The following is a 22,458-nucleotide window of genomic DNA, read 5'->3' as shown; positions in this document are numbered from 1 at the left end:
AGGGTAGTTAGAGCACTTTGAAGCAACACAAACCTAAATATTCCTGGTAGGCAAACGGAGGAGAGGAACTGAATTCTAATGAACCAGCAGCTGTCACAATATGACCACAGTAACCAAATCAAAATATCAACCACTAACCCAGATGAGATTCAAAGGTCACCACATAAGCCGGCAGCTTTCTTCAGCAGCGCCTGAAACCTCAATCTAATCCTTGCAGTGAAACGCTCCATCAAGCTATAAGGGGGGGTGAGAAGCAAGTTACTGCGCGTTGGTAAGTGATTTGATGTACTAGCATGATACTCCAAGTAGCAGGATAAGAGACGTTCCCAAAGAGCACGCCTGGAAATGGGAGAGGAGATGAGAAGCGACACGCCATGGGCCATACCCACCACAGCTATCTGCCCCTGCGCGTGTCATTGCTGGGCCAGAAAACTACTCGTCAGATACTCTTAAGAAAACACCTAGCAGGGTAGTGGGACTCGGGACGCACACAAAGCAAGCTGTGTTTGAATACACGTGAGCAGTCTGAGTAAGGCACGCAGCTCTGTGCCTTCCCTCCGCTCCTCCCCGCAGGGCTTGCTCCAGAGCCACACGCACAGGCTCCCTGCTACACACTGGCCACGTAAAAATGTATTTTAAAAACAAGTATCTGAAAAATAAAATGCAACAGAAGCCCTGATTTAAGCAAACATTTGTGGCTTACAGGTACAGGGTCGGTAACATCTATCCCCAATAACAACAAAGTCCTTGCCTGGAAAACCGCCTCAAATCTGGAGCAACTCCACCCAAGTCAACAGTATCCACCAGTATAAAACCAGTTCAGGTCGGATAATTGTCTGACTCTGTATCAGTTGCCAAGAGAAGAGCATGGAAAGAAAACTACAGTGTGACTCTGCAGGTGCCAGCTGAGTAACACCAGCGTTTAGAGGGCCCTTTCCCTGGGAGAGTCCGAAGACCAGCCAGAGAAAGAGAAATGATAAAATACACGTGGAGTAAGAGGAGTCGGGAGCTGGCAGCCCGAGGAGACAGCACCGTGCACTGTTCATCACCCCAACATTAAGATTTCTCCTCAAATCACAAATGCAGACATGACCAGCGGTCTTTGTTGGGGCAAGGCTTCACACACGCGGTCCTGGGAATGACAGACGCCACACTGGTGGCCACACATGCCACGCTAGTCGCCCTGGATGCCCCGTTGGTGCCAGTTAAGGGTTTCCATTCCCACATGGCACCGAAACAGCCCTCCCGGCCAAGGCCCTCCGAGGCGTTGAGTGGAAGGAAACGTGCACACATGCCAAAAGCCAACCCTCCTCCTCCTCCAGCCTAACGCCCCGCGCCCAGGACCGGAGCGAAACCGGGGAGTAAAGGGCTGCCCCGATAAGAAGAGTCCACTCTAATTAGCAGAGAACTGTACTAAAGCATGATTGCAAAACGCCGCGGGTCGCGGGAGGCAGCCGACGGCACACGCGTTATTGCGCAACAGCACGCTTGTCAAAGGCGGTTGGTCGCTCGCCATACGCTTGCACACACATTCATCTCCGTGTGTAGGAACATCACCGGTCTCCTTTGCAGCTCAAATTATCAAATCTCATTCAAACCACAAACTTTCAGGGCGCTTCGGGAGCGGACAGCGCAGGATGCTGCCCAGGGCTGGAGCGGACGCCTCCCGCTCGGGTCTGCGGGGCCGCGACTGGGCCAGGCCAACTCTCTGACGGTGACAAGTGGGACCTCCCAGAAACATCAGCGTTTCCAAAGGTCCTTATCAGAGTATTCCACGGCTTAATTCTTTAACCGGGTGTCTCCGAATGTGTTTTTATAAAACAACTATTTCTTAAACCAAGCGAAACCTGTATTTTCACTAAGACTGGCAAAAACAATCAGAGTCAGGAAAGAGATTTTTCTGTAACCCAAGGGCAGGCAGAAGAGAGAGAGACTTTTAAGTTCTAAAGACTCAAATTAAAGGTTAAACTAGAAAGCACCACGCGGCCCAGTGGGTTTCACAGAAGTGTGTGGCTATTTGCAAAGTGTCTCTGCGCACTACCTAAGCCCCATGGCGTGAGTTAAGGAGGGAGTGTTGAAATTTCCATGCTTTTTTTGGCTTATATTAGACCCTTTAAAACTGTTGTAACCATGTTTTGTACGTGAATACATACAAATGACTACAAGCTCCAACATTGTCCCATATGTTAAACAACTCACAGATATTTCCCAATATTAAAAGACAAGGCATATTTTAGGGACGTATATTAGAGCTGAAGAATGATATATCGCAGTTACAGCTCCATGTTTTTTTTGGCTCGCGTTCAACCCTTTAAAGCAAAGCATTTGGTTAGTTCATTGACAACTGCAGAAGAAGGGTGTGATCTTGGCCAAGCATAAGCATTACTAATATTTTTACATCATATATTTACTTTAACCAAACTCATTTATCAACCGTAATAAAGAAAGTAGCTATCATTCACTTACAAATAATTACAGCCTCTCTTCATACTGCTATGCTCTTTGCTGCTAAGCTAAATGATTATTCAGGGGTGTCAAAACCTTCTATCATGGGGTGTGGGGTGGAAGGAGGGTCCCTGCCAAACGCCCTGGGCAAAATCTCACTCCTCTAAAGCAGAAGAGGCTGCAAGTGCCCTCGCCTGAAATCCAGGAGCCTGCAGCTCACAGGTCCCAGCAGGCAGCGATCCATCAGGCTCCAAAACAAACAATGGCTCCAGTGTCCCTCACCAGTTATTTATCTGTTCCCTTTTGTGAACGTATATTTATCATATTTTCAGAAATCCTTTTCTACTTTAAAAGTCCTGTTCAGAGCGTGTCCTTATTTTCTCTGCCAACTGGCCGCTTCTTTGAAAAGGAAAGACTGAGCCTTAGGAAACAACCATTTAACTCTTTCAGCAAATAGGGCAGTTCCTGCATCAAAAGTCCTACCCCCCTCACAGCAAGAACACAGAGTCTGTTCAATAAACATCACTGAGGTACATTTGTGGATTTGCATGATCGCTTAAAAAAAAAAAACCAACTAAAAATCCATGTTCCCACCCTTACGCCGAGTATAATCAACCCCAAAAAATGAGGATGAGGGATTTAAGCCCTCAGAATTTTATTTCTGGTTCCCTTATTCCACTTTCAACAACGCAGTCAAGTTAGGAAATTCGATTTCTTACTTTGTATTCTGGAATTGACAAAGGGAGGAGAGAGATTGTCATGCGACCCAAGGTCTCTGCTCGCCATATGATCATAGTGAGTCCCATCTCCATAGTTCTGTTAACAAATCAGGAAAAAACACAATTTTACAAGTTTAAATGGCATTTTCTCAAAACCTACAGGCCCATATTTCCCTCCTAAATTTTAAGCCAGCTAGAAGAAATATTATTTCCTTTATTGTTTTCCCCTATTGATTCTGCTGGAAGCGATATGTTCCAGAACATTTTTAAAGCTGTTTCAAATTTTTATTTCATTAGTAATTGACTCCAGTTTGCTGCGTGGATAATCCTGAATGGGTGACTGAGATGAGGTCCCTGGAATTTCATGCTGGGCAATTCCACATAAAGCCCTCGCAGCATAAAAGTCTTCTTGCCCATAACATGCGCAAGAACAGCAAAAAAATGCTCCTTTTAACGTTTTTTTAAATCTATTTTTATGTTGGAATTTGCTGTCTTAATCACCTCGCTGCTATATACATGCACTGGACTATAAAAAAAAATTTTAGATTTTTTTTCACAGTGGGCGTGGAAGTTACTTCTCACTGCAAAAACAACCCCACATAGCACTCATCCTTTGTGCGTGCCATTCGCGCGTGGCTAGCGAGGGGCAGCCACCCCCTCCTGCCCTGCCCTGTCACCCCCCTCAGTACTCCTCCGGGGCTCAGCAGCATCGCGCGGTACCCACGGAGTCAAGGACGTGTAAAATCCTTGCCAGGATCGGGCTCCTAATTTCTGAAACAGTCTTGGAGTAACCTTCTGCTTTCAGTCACTCGATCAGCAAAATCTTAAATTTAACTACAGATATTGCCCAAGCGCAGCGGTTATGTAATGTTTTGTTTCTTTGGTTCAGAAGAACTCACGAGAAACTAATTCTCCCAACGTGGAAATACCATCATCATTTCACAAAGGAGGAAAGAGAGGGAGGTCAGGCTGTTTGCAGAATAACACTGCAAGTTAATGCACAGGCTTGATTGAAACTCCAGAATTCTTCCCAGGCTCGTGCTCTTTTCTTTATATCTCAAAACTTAATTGTACACTCACATTCAAGTTTTTGCATGCATAAATAATTGTGTGTGCAAATTTAGAATTTACTTTTCAAAACATTTTTCCCTCGGAAGCAATACAAGTGTCAAGTAAAAAAAAGGGATAAAAATAAAACTGACAGATGTGAGCAGTAATGACGTAATGGATGCTAAGCAGGATGGAATAAGAAAAGGTGTCGGGCTTCCCTCCCTTGGCGGCAGGGCCAGGGTCCCCCCGCCACGCTGTAAGTGGGGGACCCCCCATCCATCCGCCGAGGGCAGGACCTGCCCCGAGGGGAAAGGACAGGCCTGGGATGAACAGGGCAAGCGCATTTCTCCTCGCCAGACAGACACTCGAGGACACGGAGCTCCCGGCAGCGCTGCTCGCGAGCCCCGATCCTTCACGTTAATTAGAAAACAATTAAAAAGCAATTTAAACAAACTGTTTAAATAAGGGCGTAAGTAAGAGCAAAGCCACTTTTTGCCCAGCGTAAGTGTACTTCATGCGTTTGCAGGAAGTAAATAGAAATAATCATCCCGGTGCTGAAGCACCAGCCGTGCCCAGCCCCGGGGATGCTCCGGCTGGGGAGCGGGGCCGGCGAGGCCCGTGCTGCTCTGCTGGAAACAGCGTTTCCTCCTTCCCAAGGGAACCGCTTCCCGTTCCTGAGGTGTCTAAAGAATTTGGGTAACTGTCCCCAGCCACAAGCAGAACGACTGAGTGCAGCTATCCTGCAAATCCCAGCCAACGCCGAGCATCGCCGGGCCGGGGTGCCGGCCGTCCCCGGAGGAGGAGCCCACTCTTGCGCGGATGGTGCCAGCGGTCGGGGGGGCGGGGGGGGACACGACACGTGTCGAAAACACCCAGCTTCCCCTGTCCAAGGAGGGGACCTTGAAACCCCCCAGCTAGAGGCACAGAGCAGCTGAGCGGCAAGGGCAGGGACATGGTGGGATAGCCCTGGCACGCTGGGACAGAGCCGGTGGCCCCTCTCCAGCTTCGCTGCCCTGAGCTCAGGCCCTGGGGTGGCCACAGGTGGCTGTGGAGTGGCCAGCAAGCCCCCGGCACGGGGATGAGTTGAGGCCCTCTCCTCAGGCTCTGTGACACCCACAAGCCCTAAAAATCTAACTGCAGGAAATGAAACATTCGGTAACATCATCTCTGCTCCACCTGCACTCTGAGTAGTGACGGGGGTTGACAGGGCCTAGCAAGAAAAAATGGTTAATTAATATTCTTGCTACCTTTAGAAGTAGCAGAACAGGTGCCAAATTCAATCACAGAATTGGGTTTAAATGTTCAAAAAAAAAAAAAGGAACTTTAAAGAGAAGACAGGCTACAGCCGACTTTGCATGCCCATTTTTGTATGCAATCAGGTGTAAAACTCATATTTAAGATTGTAAATTTACATATGTAGGAAGTCTGGTTTGGGGAAAAAGATTAGATATACTTACCCTGGATGGACTAGGATGTCCTGCATTCCCCCAGGACCCTGAGCTAGTTCTGTCTTCTACATCTAGGGACAAAAAAGTTCTTTAGGCTTTATTGCAATAATTCTTTCCTTTTGTATAGGCACTTTTAAATTAATGTTTCAAATTAATCTCCTGTTGCCTTTAATTAAGAATCAGGCACAGGGCTACTACGATGGTAGTGGCTTCTGACCCACTGCTTAAATTAACTCATTTAAATTCACAGCAGAAATGAACCGGACCCTCAGGAACCTGAGGTTTGAACATAAAAATTACTTCAGCGGCTCAGTGTTTCTCGACACTTTAAAAAGTGACTGCACTGCACCAGTTAAAAACCCATCAAAATCTCCAGCACAAAACCAGGTATTGTCAATCAGTAAAAATAAAACATGATAAAACCAGACGAAACCTAGAAGGAAGGCATGTTTGAGGTAAATGTACCTCTCACCACCTCATCTAGGCTTCTGCTGCAGAAAAGCATTTACGCACGGACTTGTACCTCCAGAAAAGCCCATTCCAAAAGCCAAGCACAGAGGGGGTATTTCCCTCTTCTTCCTCTATCATTTGATAGAAAATTACTGGGTGGGAGACACTCCAGCCAGCCCATTTCGGGGTGTTTTGAACCCTTTTCCCCCTCCGTTTGCGAGGGCACCTCTAGGAACAACGTGTCCCATGGCGCACGTGCTAGGCTGTGGTGGAACCTGCTGCTCGGGGTACGGACCAAAGCACCAGCACTCCTCCGAGTTCCTCCTGACTTTGCAACACCATGCAGGGAGGTCTCAGCCTGCCATATTCTTGGGTGCGTTGATCTGCGCACCCAAGGGACAGCCTGGTAGTCACCCTGGGAGGGCGAGGTGACCATCGGTAGCCAGCCACGGCTTCCGTATGCAAGAGGCCAGCTAGGCTGCAACACTGCGTTTTCCTTGACAAAAATCAGGTCACAGGCACATTTTGCATATGAATGCTCTCCCCATTTCACAATTCCCAGTATTTCTTCTCTGATGCAACTATTTTTATTCCACTTTCCCCAAGTCTTTCCCAGTATTGTCAATTAATCCAGTTTATTGTTAAAACTTCCTCATGATGCTGAAAGCTCTTTCAAATGTGGAGGCTAAAAAAAAAAATTAAAAAAAAAAAAAAGAGACCCACACAGTAGCTTCTTCCAATGACATCCCAACCACACAGGGCTGTCCCTCTCGGGTCCCCCCCACCCAAGCAGTGACGTGCCCCCAGCCCTGGGCTGGCCACACTACTTCTGAGGTCACACCAAGGCCTGGGAGAAGCCCCTGAACTCATCTCCGCGGGGTATCACCAACACCGAACGCGAAAGATCCTCACAGTGCCCTCAAGTATACTGGGATGCGCTGGCGCAACGGCTGCCATCACAAAACCTTTCCTGAAATGAGCTGGGAGTCTCCTGAGACTTTCCACTCGGCTAAAAACTTAATGGCTAAACATAACGCCCGTTCAGCGAGGCACTCACGCGCAGGTTTAATGGAAGCCGGTGAATAATTCCACTGAAATCACAGTCCGCTCTTGTGTTAATTCAAGTAAATGAGATCACTCATGCTTAACGTTAAGCACATCCTTTAGTACATTGATGGACTGGACCATACTGCTTAAATCCATTACTTTTTTTACTTACAGTATGTTAAACATCAGGAAATGTGACTGACATTGATGTATAACAGTATTATTGCACATTTCAGTGCTATTTTCCAACTTACTCCTGTGTACCCACCAGCATTCTAATGAAATAATACTACTGCTTGCCTTTTGCCATGCACAAACAGTAGCATTAATTTAACTGGAAAAATACATATTTGGCTAGAGAAACTTTCTCCGAGTGCTGCCGAAGACGACGCACGCGAGCGGCTCCTTTCCACCTGCGCATCGTGTCATCCGGACTTGGGGGATCGGTGGGAACTTCAGTTGTCTGAGAAGCAGATACGGCCATTAGCACTTTAAAATACGGGTGCTGTGACCAAATCTGGTTGATTTCCAAGATTTTTTTAAAAAAGAAAAAAAAAACACCACACCACAACACAAAAAGCCCACACATTTGTATAGTTTAATACTTTCCCCCAATTACAATTCCTATTATCTCAATAACAGATGAATGTGTTAATAGCACAAGACACTCTTAGGTAAATATTTAATTAAGCTCCAGAAAAAGAAAGAAAATGTGTATCATTTACCTGACAGATCAGATCAACCATTCTATTAGGTTAATTAGGCATATTTTTAAAAATCATTTGTGTTATGTAACAGGCAATTAACTCTGTAGAGCCCCGATCCATTGCTTGCTAAAAACCAGTGGATATTATCCCGTTGACTGTGATGGGCATCGTCCCACCCTCGAGTGTAGCTTCCAAAATCCGCCCGCGCACAGAATAGCTCAACCCTCGGGAACAGCCCCTGGGGGACCGGGTGCCCACCGCCGGGGGGGGGTGTGGGGGGGGTGTGAGACATCCCCAGCACCCACAGGCTGGGCTCCAGCCCTGCAGACCCATGAGCCCACTCACGGGTGTGGAAAACAGAGGGTAAAGGACAGAGCCACACCAGCCAAGGGCCCTGCTTTTGTGAACACAGAGGCGTTATTCACATAACTCCCTGTTAGAAACTTCATTTATTAATATTTTTTGTAAAAGACATATTATTTTAGGTTAGCTATGTTGTCAAGGCCCCTTACACTGGCTCATGGCAAGATTTACATTTACAGGCTGCTGTACTCTACATTTTTATTTATATTTTAAGAATATAGACGCTGTGGTCTTGGGCACTCTAACGCACCACCTAAAATAACACTTTGGAGGGCTGTGTTTTGAGCCGTAATCCTCGTGCGCTCGGTGCCCAGGAGGGACAGCAGAGAGGGAAGGGAGCATCCCCACACCCACCCGGGCAAGGGGCACACTTGGTTGCCAAGCCCTTCCCTTTGGGAGCCCAGCACTCAGCTCCAGATGAGTCTTCTGTCACCCCTCCTACAGATGCTGGGCTGATACACTCGATTTAACCCACCCGTGGCACCTCTTTTGAGTCACGTACTTCAAAAACCATTTTTTTCAGGCACACGCTCCTGAAGATGTCCAGTACTTTCCAGTAGCACATGGAAATTCCAGCTTCACGGCCAACTTCTGGACGGTCCCAATGACGCAAAAGGAACTATTTACACGCTTACAGTTAAACATATGCTTTTGTGGCGAGCTGAATTCCCACCCACTGTCCTTTCCGGTATCTTTGCTGCGTTATCCCTACCTCTCCCTCAAGCCAAGCATGCCAAAGAGCAGTGGGCATTATCAGATGCTTAAAATAAGAGGGGAACAACACATACCTCAGGGCTGGGGCATTCCTCATCTCCGCAAACATCCCAGACCAAGGCCCTGGGCACACCCGAGACTAACCTAGGAAGTCCTGCCTAAGCAGGGGGAAGCACGGCCGAGCGGGAAGAACACTCCTGGGCAGGGAGAGGGGCAGCTTTTGGGGATGCATCAGGGGAAGGCTGAGAGTAAAGACACACAAACATCATTCTACATACTCAAGCATATTACATTGGGTGGAGATTAGGAGACTAACCTCACAGAAACATTCTGTAAGATTTGCCTAGACTCCAAAACGTTTAGCCATCTCAATTTCAGCTGAAAACTCCTTGCCCTTTACATTGTTTTAGTCTGAGCCAATATAATGCTCAAGGTCTTCCACCAAAGTTAGAAGTTCTGGACTCTGATCAGAAAGTGACAAGCAATGGCTCTTGTGCCTTATCTTCAGGGGTCGCGTCTTAGCTTTCGACCAATTTTCTTTGTATTTAGACTTAAATGTGCAAACTACACTATATTACTCTGCAAAACATCAATGAGAAGGCTTAATTAAGTAACACTGACAGATAAATCCATTTCTTTCGCAGTAATCAAATCAAAGCAGGTTGACATAACACAGGAACTTAATACAGTTATTCCCTTGTAATTGGAAAAAGGCCCTTTACTTCTCATTAAAGCAATCTTCTGGGTATTGGCATAATAAGAAGGCTCAGGGCTTTAATACTGCCCTATAAAAGCCCCAAGATACAGACCCCTTAAGCAAACATGCCAGATTATCTAATTCCTTGATCACAGAGGAACATGTAGTTATTGTTTTAAACTACTAATTCTTTATCTCAGCTACAGACAAAAAGAAGGAACTCAGTCTGAAACACGTATCATGAAGCTCTATAAAAATGCAAGCTCTAGCTAGGGAAAAAGATGCATTTTCAAAAGAACCCCCTGCATCTTCAGCTGGGAAACTGAGAGCTTAGCAAGATGAAAATTGTTCTTGGACATAAACAGTCATAAAGAGCAAATAATAAAATACAGTTTTATTGCATTTGTGAATCTGCTGAAAAATACTTTTCCCTGTATTTTTTCAATGGAAGCGGAGCTGGGCAAAGCCTTCCTGCTGCCGCTGGGTTGGTGCCACAGCTCTCCCCCACTATCACCACGCAGGTGGCACCAACTGCCTACAGCTGAGCGGCTCAGCTTCTCCTCGGACCCGCGAGCGGATTCGGCCCGTCCCCGGCGCGGGTTATGCCGTGTGCGGAGCCCTCAGCCGCTCCGCGTGCCCGAGGCCGTGAAGGGCTTGGGTGGTGGGCTACAACAGATGGGCACCTCCCTGTCTCTCTTCATCTTCTTTACGATGGCGTGATCCAGCAAGAGTCAAAAGCCAGCTGACTTCTGTCCCCCTCTAACCAGCCCTCAAATCAACAGCACTTCTCCCTCGGCAGAAAAGAAAAAAAGCCTCACTAATTACTACCTAGTTAATCTAGCCTAGTTTACTAATAATTTAGTATGACAGATATGGCAAGAAGGTTTGTAAGCTCCTAAACCTAATTCCGGAAATTTATTATGTACCCTGTAAGTACTGCCACTTAGGTAATTAGGACAGTGAAACCCTAATGACACCAAAGTCAATACAAAATTCTCCAGTGCCTTATTCTCAGAGCTTGGATTTATCCCAGAGTGCATAAACCTGAACACATATGTAATTTTCTCCAGAATCTGGCTCCTGTAAATTAACCTCACTTAATCACAAGCATTAGGCAACGCGACGTTACAAAAAGCAAATCATCACGGACAGATTTGGTCAGTTTTTCAGAACGCAATTCATACGTGATTAATTATAATGATTGAAATAACTTAAGCTTCACGCAGCATCTCAGAAGTTCTATCTAAAAGAAGTAAAACTGGCACTTGAATGGAATCAAACCACTCCGAGCATTTTAAGCAAAGAACCTGGGAAAAGCATATTCAACTGAATCCAGCAAAGATGTTCAGTGCTGTAGAGAGATTGGCTGGATTCAAGTCTTATTACCTCTATTAACGATCTGGGGAAAAAGAATTGCAATCCACATCGATTACACCCGTGTTGGAAGGTACCGCAACTTCAGGGAGGCTGCTAATGCTTAAGGATCAGGGGGAAATCCAGAGCACTGATTTTGGGGCCAAAAGCTGCACTTATGCAGAGGAACGAGTTCCAGAAAGCCTCCAGTCGAGCAGCCACCAAACCCTAAAAATACTTTTCAGCAGCCTGCAGAGTTCTGCTTCTTGCACCGAGTCTCTCTTGACTTCCATGAGAAAGAGGGATGCCTGGGGAGCCCCCAAGGTGTTCCCCACCAGCCAAGTGCACCCCAACTGTGCCCAGCAAACACAGACAGAGCCGAGTTCAGCAAAATTATAGCAGATACCGTCACGGTCCACCACAAACGGGGAGCTCTGAGCCCTCCAGCATGTGGGCGATTGCTGTGACACCTCCACCACCACCACCTCTGCTTCAGAGAAGCATCAGCCTCATCACTGGGTGTCTTCAAATGGCCTCTGTGCTCAGGACATGGATAAAGGTGCTTAACACGCACCTCTCAGCTCCAGAAAAGGAAAGAAGTTCAGAATCAGATGACCTAAAGGGCAACTCACTGCCTAATATAATGTAACTTCACATTATTTTCATGGCAGGCCACACTGCGTGACTTTCTCAGGCCAACACCTACTTTATTTTAAGGGGCTGTGATGCACAAGCTGGAGGCACCAGGCTGTAAGGATACTTGACCTTGGTCATAATGCCCAGTCCCTTGAATTTGGTAAAAGTTTCATTGAATTCCTTAAGGTGCAGCCAAACAGAAACTTGAGAATTAGAAAATTAGTATTTTTTTTCCTGGAAAAGCACCCAAACTCAGGAAAAAAAAAAAAAAACAACCCACAAAACAAACTTCTCTTTGCAGAAATAATCCAAACAAATACTTGGGAAATCATCCAAGACTGCAGCAATAACACAGGACAATAAACTAGATGACTCTGGAATGTAATTTTGTTTGAACCTCCCACCACCTCCAATAACAAATTCGTGCACATACATAAAATCACAGGCTAGGAAATTATATTCTCATGCTTTACTCTGATAAACAGCAACATGGGTATCACAGGCATTTTGCTCATAAAGTCGGAGGAAAAAAAAACAAGAAAAAAAGACGACTCAGACTAGGAAAAGTAACTAAGAACTGTTCAAAAACAGAAGTGCCATTTGAAAGATGATACGTAGGAAAAAAACAGTGTAAAAAGTATGCACCTGGTGTTAGACACAGTAACAGTAGTCTGGCAACTAGGTGAGATAATAGAAGAAAAAAAGCACAGTGGTGGATCTTGTTAATTTTATAGCAAATTTGATTAGGACCATTGATTTCTCCGCCATTCATAGATACGTGCTGCTTAACCACGCGGCGTCCTGGAGCAAGCTTCCCGCTGGAGCGGAGGGAGAGGGAGCTTGGGTCTGCACCAGGAGAGTGTTTCTGGTTCCCACCATCGGTCTGAGCATTATTTGGAGCAATTTTGTGGGAAAACAGGCATTCAGCTCATGCTATACTTAATATGGTATTTTTCGAGGGGGGGAACTGAGGATGTTTATTGAAGCACACAGATCCCTACCTCAGTTTTACCACATAAAACCAGAGCATACTCACAACCCCTTGCCCTACGATATGATGCTCTGTACGGTGTGAAGGTGTTTCATGGTGCACTCCAAGAACCAAAGCTTCACTCCCCCTTCCCAACACTATCACCCCAGCACATGTACAAATACACAGATGGAATAACCTGACCACTACGCTCAGGAGAGTAAACAGAATGAGAAGCATATATATCTTTTTTTTTTTCAGATGTTCAAATAGTAAATTGAGCAGAAAAGGCAAATTCAGTTTTCATCAGCTAAACCTCCTTGCTCTGAAAAGACAGGGGTGAAATTCTACTTCTGTGGGAGTTTTCCATTTCATTTCAATTAAGAGTAAAATGTCATCTTTAGTATTTGTGTTACTCTAATACAGAACAAACAATATTTCATGTTTAAGACAGCAGCATTCAGAGATGCAGCACAATCAAAATCATGACATTTAACAAATATAGTAATACAGGTGCTGAGCGAGCAGCCCGTACTCAGAAGTGTGCCTGTGAAAAATCTGGCCTTTATCTATCAGCTTCACAGCAAGAAATACAGAATTATGTTTCTTTAACTTTACTTTAACTCAGCACTAGGCCATATTCTTCTAAAGGATCTGAATAAACTACATATCAAGCCAAAGATAATTCTTGAAGAACGGTAATTTCATGCGCAGAAGTGCAAAATAATATTTATTGATATAATTATTCATCTTTGTGGCTCTGAAATAGAATTGCATTACTATAATTCCAAAATACTGTAAGAAACTTTGAAAATGTTAACATACAAGAGCATAAAAATGCTTAAATTGATGACTTTTTCCTCTTTCGTGAATAATTAGAACATATATTTTGGAGAAGCCAAGTGCTGTGCTCCTGAATTTACCTATACAGCAAATGCAACCGGTTCTGGAAGACCAGAGTGACAGGCAAATCTTCCAAATGCTTGTTGGTGAACTCAAAGTCAAATTATTTAAGATGCTTTTCCAAAGAAGAAAGGTAATATACCACAGTCAAAAATTAATACATTTGCTTAACCTCCCCAAAAATGCTGTAATGTGTTTGCATTGGGAAGAGATGCCAAGGAAAATGGTGGTTCCTTCCCAGCACTCGACTCCTGCAGCCGAAGAGCGGGAGTCTTCTGGAGGTCGTGCTCGTGCCAGGCAAGCCCTTCCACTCCAGCGCAAGGGGGGGCCTACGAACCCCTACAAACCTCCCAGCCCTCGCACCCTGCACACACATCTCCCCCATCCACGCCCGCCCGCCCCGAGGGCGGCGGGTCCGAGGAGGATACGGAAAGTTCAGCTTCTCCAGAAGAGCCGAAGAGCGAATGAAGAGGAAACTGAAGAAACCTAACAAAGGCCAAGCCTTTGTCCACCAGAAGGCTGCTCTGGCAAGGGCTCCTGGTTCCGACCGTCAGCTCATTTGTACCACCATAACACCATGTTACTCTGACTTTACACGCTGTGCTCTCCCCAGCTGGCAATCAAAGGGCACAGAAGACACCAAAACTGAGAAGAAAAACCCAGCAATGAAGCTGCAGAAACGTGGCACAGGAGCACAGAGAGGGGTAACCAAGCCACCTAAGAGGAGCAGGGGTGACAACTGAGATGGACAGAAGGGGGAAGTCCATGTTTCCTGGGGAAAGGGTGCTCAGAGCTACGAAAACCCCTCCCTGGACTGGCTTTTACAGGGCCAGGTTGGGTGATGGAGAAGAACAAATGGATACAGCCACCCTTGCCAGCAGCAGATGACAAAAGCAGTTAGTGTCAAAGTAAAAGCCAGACCCTCTTTTCTACCGAATTAGCTCAAAAAAGCTGATGGCTGTTGTGCTCCTGGCACGCCGGGTGCTCCTGCGCTGACCCAGACAGACTCTGAGTTCGTGGGGTGGGTGCGAGATAGGGGCTGATCCCTGAGGGGGCCTCAACACTGAGGTCTCTGAAGAAAGTTCTTTGGAGAAAGAGATAACGGAAAGGGTGAGGATCACAAAACATCAGCTGCTTTTTAAAAATAATTTTAACACAGAGAATCATAATCTTAATACTAAAAATACAAAAAAAGTTACAAAAATACTGAACATGTGGGGCAAGCAGTGGTGTGTTTGCAAAACAGGCGTTCTGCTTCTGCAGTAATTCAGTCGGTCGGTCTTTACCCAAACCCCTTGATGCTAACCCTGAGCATCTCCCCAGAAGAGACTGCCAACGCGGTCGAGTTGCTGATGTGATCCAAAACACATAGAACAGTAAATGGAGAAAGACAAGTATCTTCAGATGTGAATTTTATCTTCAAGGGGAAAAAAAGTATATTAAATAGTGTATTAACCAATGAAAGTAATTTTATAAGAGATTTAACATTCAAAATATCCTTAAATAAGATGGAAAACGACCGAGATCTCTACAGGAAAGAGACTTTTTGTACACGCACCATACTCACATGCAATTAGCATTTCTCGTTGTATGAATTACAGTTGTGTCAAAAATGAGAAGGGTGGGAAAAATCCTAGACTCTAATTACGATTATTATCACACTTAGACAAGTATGATAAACAGATACTTTGGGATTGCTATTCCCTCTTTGTGCTGTGAAGCACCTTACAAATAGTACATCAGATTCTGCTAATACAAATTAAGTTAAACACACTCGTTTTGTGGATCTTTTCTGCTGTTCTCAAAAGAATTACTTTTTCTCAGAGTATTATGGGGGTTTTTTAAGAACTAAATAAAAAACACAAGCTCAACAAAAAGTGGCAAAATACAGAAGAAGGATTAAAGAGCAGTAGATCAAGGGGAGAATAAGCTGGTCACCTGGACATTTGGTAAGCTGAAGGATTGGCAAATTTAAAATGCATATCCACTGATGCAATCTTTTTTGAAGATTTTTCTCTAAATATCATCAGGACATGATAAAAAACATAGGGAGGTAAATCTGGAAGAAGGGCAGCATGAAGCTTGAAGGTGACAGAAGTCATCAAGGACTGACTTCACGGAGAGAAAGGAGCCAGGAGATGGAGTCACGAACAAAAGCACAGACTGTGAAGGGCCATGGAAACAGGGAAGAAAACTTAAATATGACATGGGAAACAGCAGGGAGACAATAAAGGGATTTCTGAGGAGTCGAATGTGGTTTTAGAATCAGACAATAGAGGGGATGTTGACAGTCTGCAGGCACAGGACGGGGAGAAGTTGCACCAAGTTCAGGCAACAGTTCGGGCTTGAACAAGGGAAGAGGAATCGGCAAACTGAATCCATGCACCTCCCGCACCGGGAAGTTGCATATCATTATCCTTCCCGGGACAGCAATGTAAAGAAAGCAGAGATTCAAAATGGGAAATTTCTACTACTTATTTGATAAACAATTTACTATTGGTTTGCTCAAGGGATTAGATACAAAGCTTTAGGGTTTGGGTTTTGGTTTTTTTTTTTTCAAAGAAGTAGGACCAGCTGCCAGATATATACAATACACTTCAATCTCTTCTGTTAAAGCCACAAATAATTGGAAAATTCATTTGAATCAGATGGTCATTTTATTTTCTGCCCGAATTTCCAAAGTCTACACAAATATCCACGGACAGTCTGAGGCTCCACTCAACAGCATTTGCTATAAAACGTCAACAGTGTAAACAAATCTAAACTGTTCTCAATCTTAATATTCGTAACAAAGAATTGCATTGTCCTGCTGTCGGATGAGGTCATAAAACCTCACATTGTGTTTAGGAGAGTTACATAAGCTATTTTTTAACACACTTATGACATAGACTTTGTGCTTGTAAAGACAGATGACTTCCACATATCCATTCGATTTTGTAACTTCAGCATTTAACCAGTTTTTAGCAGATCTGCTGGAACGGTAAGCAGATGGTAAGAAAAAGTTTAAGGTTCTAGTTCTATTGCTCCTTCCAGCCTATCAGGTTGCTGAAAGTTCGATTTTGTTCTGATTTTGGACAATCTGGGGGTAGGGAGTGCTATGGGAAAAGGGTTTCCTGAGCAAAATGAGTCTTTATCTATTTTAACCTGAGAAGGGGTAAGAGTTTAGTAGGAAAGTGTCTGCTTCTTAGGACTCTTTCAGTTATGAATTGAATCTGGTTTATAAACTGTGGTTATCTAATTAATTTACTGCGTATTCATATATAGTCTATATTAAAGTACTTAATTTTCACTTGAATCCAATAACCTAGAGCACTCCAAAGTTAGGATAATTAAGCATGCTGCTCCAGGCAAAGTGCAAACATTCTGCACCATAACCTAAAAATAATTAAGATTTACTTAAACTTGTTTAAGATTTAAACTCATTCAAGATTTACTTAAACACTCCTTGTGTAACAGTTTAGGAAGGTCTTGGTAGGAAGCAAACGGACATTTTGGTTCCAAACTAGTTACCAAAACCAAAACCTACCTAAGGCCACACTAGTAACGACAAGATGGCTGATTGGAAATAACTGCTGACTTCCAGGAGGGCTCATTAAATAACCTCAGTCTTCTCCATCACTAACTTCTACACCATGTGTTTCCCCGCTTCTCCCGCAGCAGCACCCCGACACCCTCCGGTTACAGCCCCACGCAGCTCCAGCTCCCATCTCAAAGGACCTCAAGCGAGGGGATGGAGGGGCTGCATCCACATCCGTAAGCACCACTAGACGGTCCATTGGCTTGTCTTGCAAATAATTACCTCAGCAATTAAACTGGGCCTCACCCGCCCGCCCTGCATCTCGGAAGGCCTCTGCTTCCCAAGGCCAGCGTGAAATGCTCGGATGCTCATCTCCGCTATGTAGCTCTGAGACCGAGAGTCAAAGGTTACCTTCTTATTTTAACATTCACTTTGTTCCCTTTCTGGGAGAAATCTGCATTGAGCTTCTAGATAAATAAATTCTGACTTTTTTTTTTCTTTTTTTTTTTTCGGTGTGTGCACATGTTTATGTAGTCTATGAAAACACAAGCTTTATAAGGAAAATCTGAATGCAGCTAGAACATTCTGATTTTCTGTGAGACACGACCACATAAGACATACTACAAAACACGTTTACATGTGGAAGAGAAAAATCATCACAGAAATCCAACTTAGGCACCCAACACCATCTGAATGATTTCATATTTAACCACCTTCGATGATTTTTAAGCACTTTTTTAGACACCAAGTGCCACTAGTCAGATATACAGATGGAATTTTTTAAGAAGTTATGTCTACTTATATAATAACACTCCAAAAGCGTGTCGTATGAATGAGAAACGCTACACTTCAGCTGTGGGAACATTTAGAGAAAATACTGCCGCACGAGATAAGGCACTCAAATGCTCCAGGCAGCGGAGCAGCACGTGCAGATGTCCCAGACTCCAGGCTACCCCCTCTCCTGTCCCCGAAAGCCGTAGCAGCGGTCACTGGGGCGTTTTCCGGGTGGAAAGGTGCTGCAGCAGCCCCGGCCCCAGCCCGGCGAGGCAGAGCAGTGCCCGCACCAGGTGGGTCTGGGCTTTCCTTCGCTTCAGCCGCGCAGCAGAAATACCACAATATATGGTTTACTGGGTGATGAAATCTCAGGAAACCCCGCGCTTCAGCAATGAAAGCGAGATCCCTCATTCCGAAGGTCTGCATCCTGAACACCAACTCCCCGCACGAGGTCCCCGAATCCTTTTGGCAAGGCAGAGACACGCAGAGGGAAGACGCTGAGCGGAGAGCGCGACGGCGGCACAGCCCGCGCCGCGCCACGTCTGGACACGACACGTGGGCGAGAGCACAGCACTTACTCAGTCCTTCCTCCATGCTCCAGCGGAGGAGTTTTTCCTGCAGCTTATTGTGAAGTACGTGGTCCGGTATTGTCAGTGACGCAATGTTGGATTTAACTCTTAATTATCAAAAATAATATACAAGGAGTTTGATTTACAAGGAGCGCCCCTCTCTCAAATTGCTGAAATAAGCTGAATAATGGTATGGAATAGTATTTAATAATTTGCTACCCAGTTACACTGCATTAGTAATCTCATTAACAGTTGGCAGCAGCGCTGCAATATATCACAACAATCTGGGGAGGGCACCAGGGCTCCCACAAGGCAAGGGAAAAGAACAACCAGGTTAATGCTCTGCTCATATACATTAAGATTATTTCACAGAATAAGTCAGTCCAATAATTTATAGCATCATGTAGTCAACAGCACATCCAGCACACGGTAGGTACTCTTAAGATCCACGTGCCCTGATTTGAAAAGGAAAAAATGCCCAAAACTATGTTCTTAAACTTGATGTAGGCCATTTAACCATGCAATATTATATTTAAATATAAATACAGAGGAGACCCACTGCCTTCAGTGGAAACCAGGGGAAGCAGCAGGAAGATGGACATTTTCAAAATTAGGTAGTATGTTTAGGTGCTGAAATAGCTCATTAAAAACTTAATCTAGGCATCCTCAGTTTAAACCAGAAATTTCGATAAAAAACAGGGTCCTGGCACCTAAACAGGACTGGACGAAATCTGGCGTGGAAGAGCTCAGTGCGGGACAACGTTATGGAAACTGTAACTGAACTGGAGACCCAACTCTGCAAACAGGATTGATGGTAAAAGCACAAGAGCAAGGCTTTTTCTATGTATTTGAGTGACAAATAATAAAGTTAGTATATGTTTTCACTTGTGTGTAGCTTTGCTTTGACTTAAACTGTCTGTAACTACTAACTGTTAAAGGTGACTAGTGGCTTTGAGGTTGTAAAAGCAAATAAATGAAACTCGCAATTAATGGAAGCAATCCAGTGGGTTTAATTCCTCTCTTTTCTGCCTGTAAAACCTCAAAGCAGAATTCAGCTCTAAACAGGCTGTCAAACCCTTGGGGAAAGGGGTTAATTTTTCACCCCTCCATGCTGGCTGCGAAGCCACAGGCGCATCACCCTTCCGAACAGGAAGGCTGGAGGGTCTCGGGCCGTGCCCGGCTGCCACCACACCATCGGCACAGGGCCACGGCCAGCGGCACCGGACAGAGCTGGGCAAGTTCTCGGTGCCCTGTGGTGGCACCAAACCCACCAGCCAGAGCCCAGGAATTTCCTCCTCTGCTTTGCTCATCTTCTAACCCGTCTCTGCAGCTTCCCTCTCCACTATGAATCACCACTTCTGCAGCAGGAGCTCTGCCGTGTGACTCACGGGGGGAAGGCTGGCTTCTTGCTTCGTTTAAAAAAAAAAAAAAACACACAACAAAAAAACCAGCATTAAAAAAATGCAAACTTTTTTTTCTTTTCCACTTCTGAGTGGGGAATAAATACAGCGATCAGCTTGTTCCCTTTGAATGGACAGCCCAGAATCAGGAGTGCATCTGTTCGAGCTGGTTCTGTATACACTTCAATACGATGCTGTTATCTAAACCAGATTTTTTACAGACCACACCAGCAGCTGGGTTTTGTACCTCTCTGGCCAGTACATGACTGGTTAATTCCCAATATTTATGTTTCTTGGAAACAGAAAGATTAGCGAGGAATGTGTAACTGGAAAAAGTTGAGGTAGAAAAAAAAAGCAGCAGAAAAACCAACCAAAAAACAACCCCCACCAGTCCAGCTCATCCTCCAACTGGCTGTTGCAAAAGTCACAAATTATACCAACGGCAGTGAATAAAAGATACTGTCTTGATTGCAAACCATGCAGATCTGATGAAAGGGAAATCAAACGTAAACAGAAGAAAAATATCTAATGAAACCAAAGGACATTTTCTACTAAACTTGTAGGCTTTGGAGAACAGCACTTTAATTTAAGCCTACTTTAGAATTACTTCATCTATATGAAAATTACATTAAAACTGCCCTAGATGTATTTGCATTTAAAGTGTATTATGACAGCCCTTAGCAAACACTTTCTATTTACTGGACACTTGCTATCATAAGACAATCCATATGTTTCTAGGCAAAGAATATCAACAACCAAGGGAAAAAAAAAAATCTACCAGAAATCAATTCGACAGAAATTTTAAGTGATCTATTACACTATGGTGCAAAAGGGTTTTTAAAGCAAAGCAAGTGAGTTTGTCATGTTTTCAAGGACGTGGTGTGACTTCACCTGGCTTAACCCACCCAGTTCAGGGCAGCCTTTGGTAGTAAAGACAAACCACTGGTAAAAGGTTAGTGATGGCAAACAACTGGCTTTAGTGCCCTGGTTTGGGCTTGGAACAACTCTGCCATCCCCAAAGCTTTTTAAAATTCATTTGACACCAGTTCATTAAAGCTGTAAAGTGGAATCAGATGAATTTGACGGCCAAGAAGAAGCACTAGTTACCCCAATAACCCGCCTAAGCATGGGTATATTTTCTTTCTGTACTCTCCCTCTCAGACTTGAATTTACAAGGAGAAAGGGATTGAGACATGTCAGCCCCAGGCGTGTCCTCTCTCCAATGGCCATCGGCGTGCAAGATTTCACATTTAATTTTCAGTTTCTCAATTCTCCACAACTCTCACAGCTGGAAAACACGAACCCCAAAAGCCTATTATCTGCATGCCCCAATTATTTCAGTGTCCTGGATAAAAGAGCTCCTCACTGCAGTATGTGCAGATATATCTCGTATAAAAAAAACCTTAAACTTCAACATTTCACGAAGTTTCCTGCGGAGCAGCTGCAACGCTGCCCTCCCCTGTGCTCCCGGGGGCCTGGCCTGCTGCTGGAGTCCCCAGCAGGACACGGTTGCTCCCCCCCCCGATCCATCCCAACCTCTCGAGGTCCTGGTGCTCCAGCCCATTTTGTCCTGCCCTGGCTCCACATTCACACACGCATGCTCAGCGCAACGCATCGCGTCCTTCAACACTAATAAAGCAGAGAGGAAGCGATGAACACACATGGGAGCCCCACGCCCCAAAAGACAATGTATTCACACTCAACACTCTTCTGAAATTTGGCATTATTTGTCACGTTACAATACAACTAAAAACACAAATCCGTATTTTTTTCCCCAAAATACTTCCAAAGTTTCCATGAAAGCTTTTTGGGCTTCCCTTGATCTTTGAGGGAATGACTCCTACCCTTCCTCATGCACTTGGTTTGAAGCTGCTCACACACCCCTTATGAAAAGTCACAGACATCCAGTAATATACATTAAATAAAATGCATTTCAAGCACCTGACTTGAAAAAAGATTGAACAAAAGCATTCCATCATTGGTCAAGACTCATCTTTTCTGTCTTTTATTATTGCACTCTGATGCCATGGACTAGATTTTGCTTGGGCTGAAAACCCCTCCTTCCTAAAATACATCCTCAAGTTCCACCGAAAGTTGATGTTGCAAGTTATTGACACATTAGAAACCACAGAAGCACCTGAGAACGGAGAAATTATGGCTTCTCCCCCCAAAAGGTGGCTGGATCAGCAGCCTAACTGAAGTGCCTCTACACCAATGCACGCAGCGTGGCCAACAAACAGGAGGAGCTGGAAGCCATTGTGCAGCAGGAAAACCAGGACGTGGTTGTCATCATGGAAACACAGTGGGATGACTCACGCAACTGGAGCATTCCAACGGGTGGCTGCAAACTCATCGGAAGGGATGGACAGGGAAGGAGAGGCGGTGGGTAGCCCTGTGTGTTAGGGAGGGTTTTGATTATCCAGAGTTTAATGATGGTGATAGTAGGGTTGACTCTTTATGAGTAAGAATTAGGGGGAAGGCCAAGAAGGCAGATATCATGGTGGGAGTCTGTTACAGACTACCCAAATCAGGATGAAGAGGCAGATAAAATATTCTATAAGCAGCTGAGAGAAGACTCACAATCACTAGCCCTTGTTCTCACGGTGGACTTCAACTAACCAGATGTCTGTTGGAAATACAATACAGCGGAGAGCAAACAGTCCAGGAGGTTCCTGGAACACGTGGAAGAGACCTTC

The 22,458-nt window shown here is 44.9% G+C and overlaps 1 protein-coding gene across 11 annotated transcripts in view; it reads right to left on the bottom strand.

Annotated features, from left to right (window-relative positions):
• The window catches only part of LOC141917816 (transcription factor 4), a 239,568-nt gene that overhangs the window by 154,403 nt on the left and 62,707 nt on the right, over window positions 1–22,458 (bottom strand). For all 11 annotated transcript variants that reach the window (XM_074811390.1, XM_074811396.1, XM_074811391.1 and 8 more), the window contains 2 exons: window positions 5,672–5,733; window positions 3,165–3,261 (listed from right to left, as the gene is read on the bottom strand). In XM_074811390.1, the coding sequence (XP_074667491.1) occupies window positions 3,165–3,261; window positions 5,672–5,733 (159 nt within the window). The remainder of the gene's footprint in view (window positions 1–3,164; window positions 3,262–5,671; window positions 5,734–22,458) is intronic.

The sequence above is a fragment of the Strix aluco genome, chromosome W (assembly GCF_031877795.1).
Source record: "Strix aluco isolate bStrAlu1 chromosome W, bStrAlu1.hap1, whole genome shotgun sequence".
Taxonomy (NCBI): Eukaryota; Metazoa; Chordata; class Aves; order Strigiformes; family Strigidae; genus Strix; species Strix aluco.
This window is presented reverse-complemented; position numbering and strand designations above follow the sequence as displayed.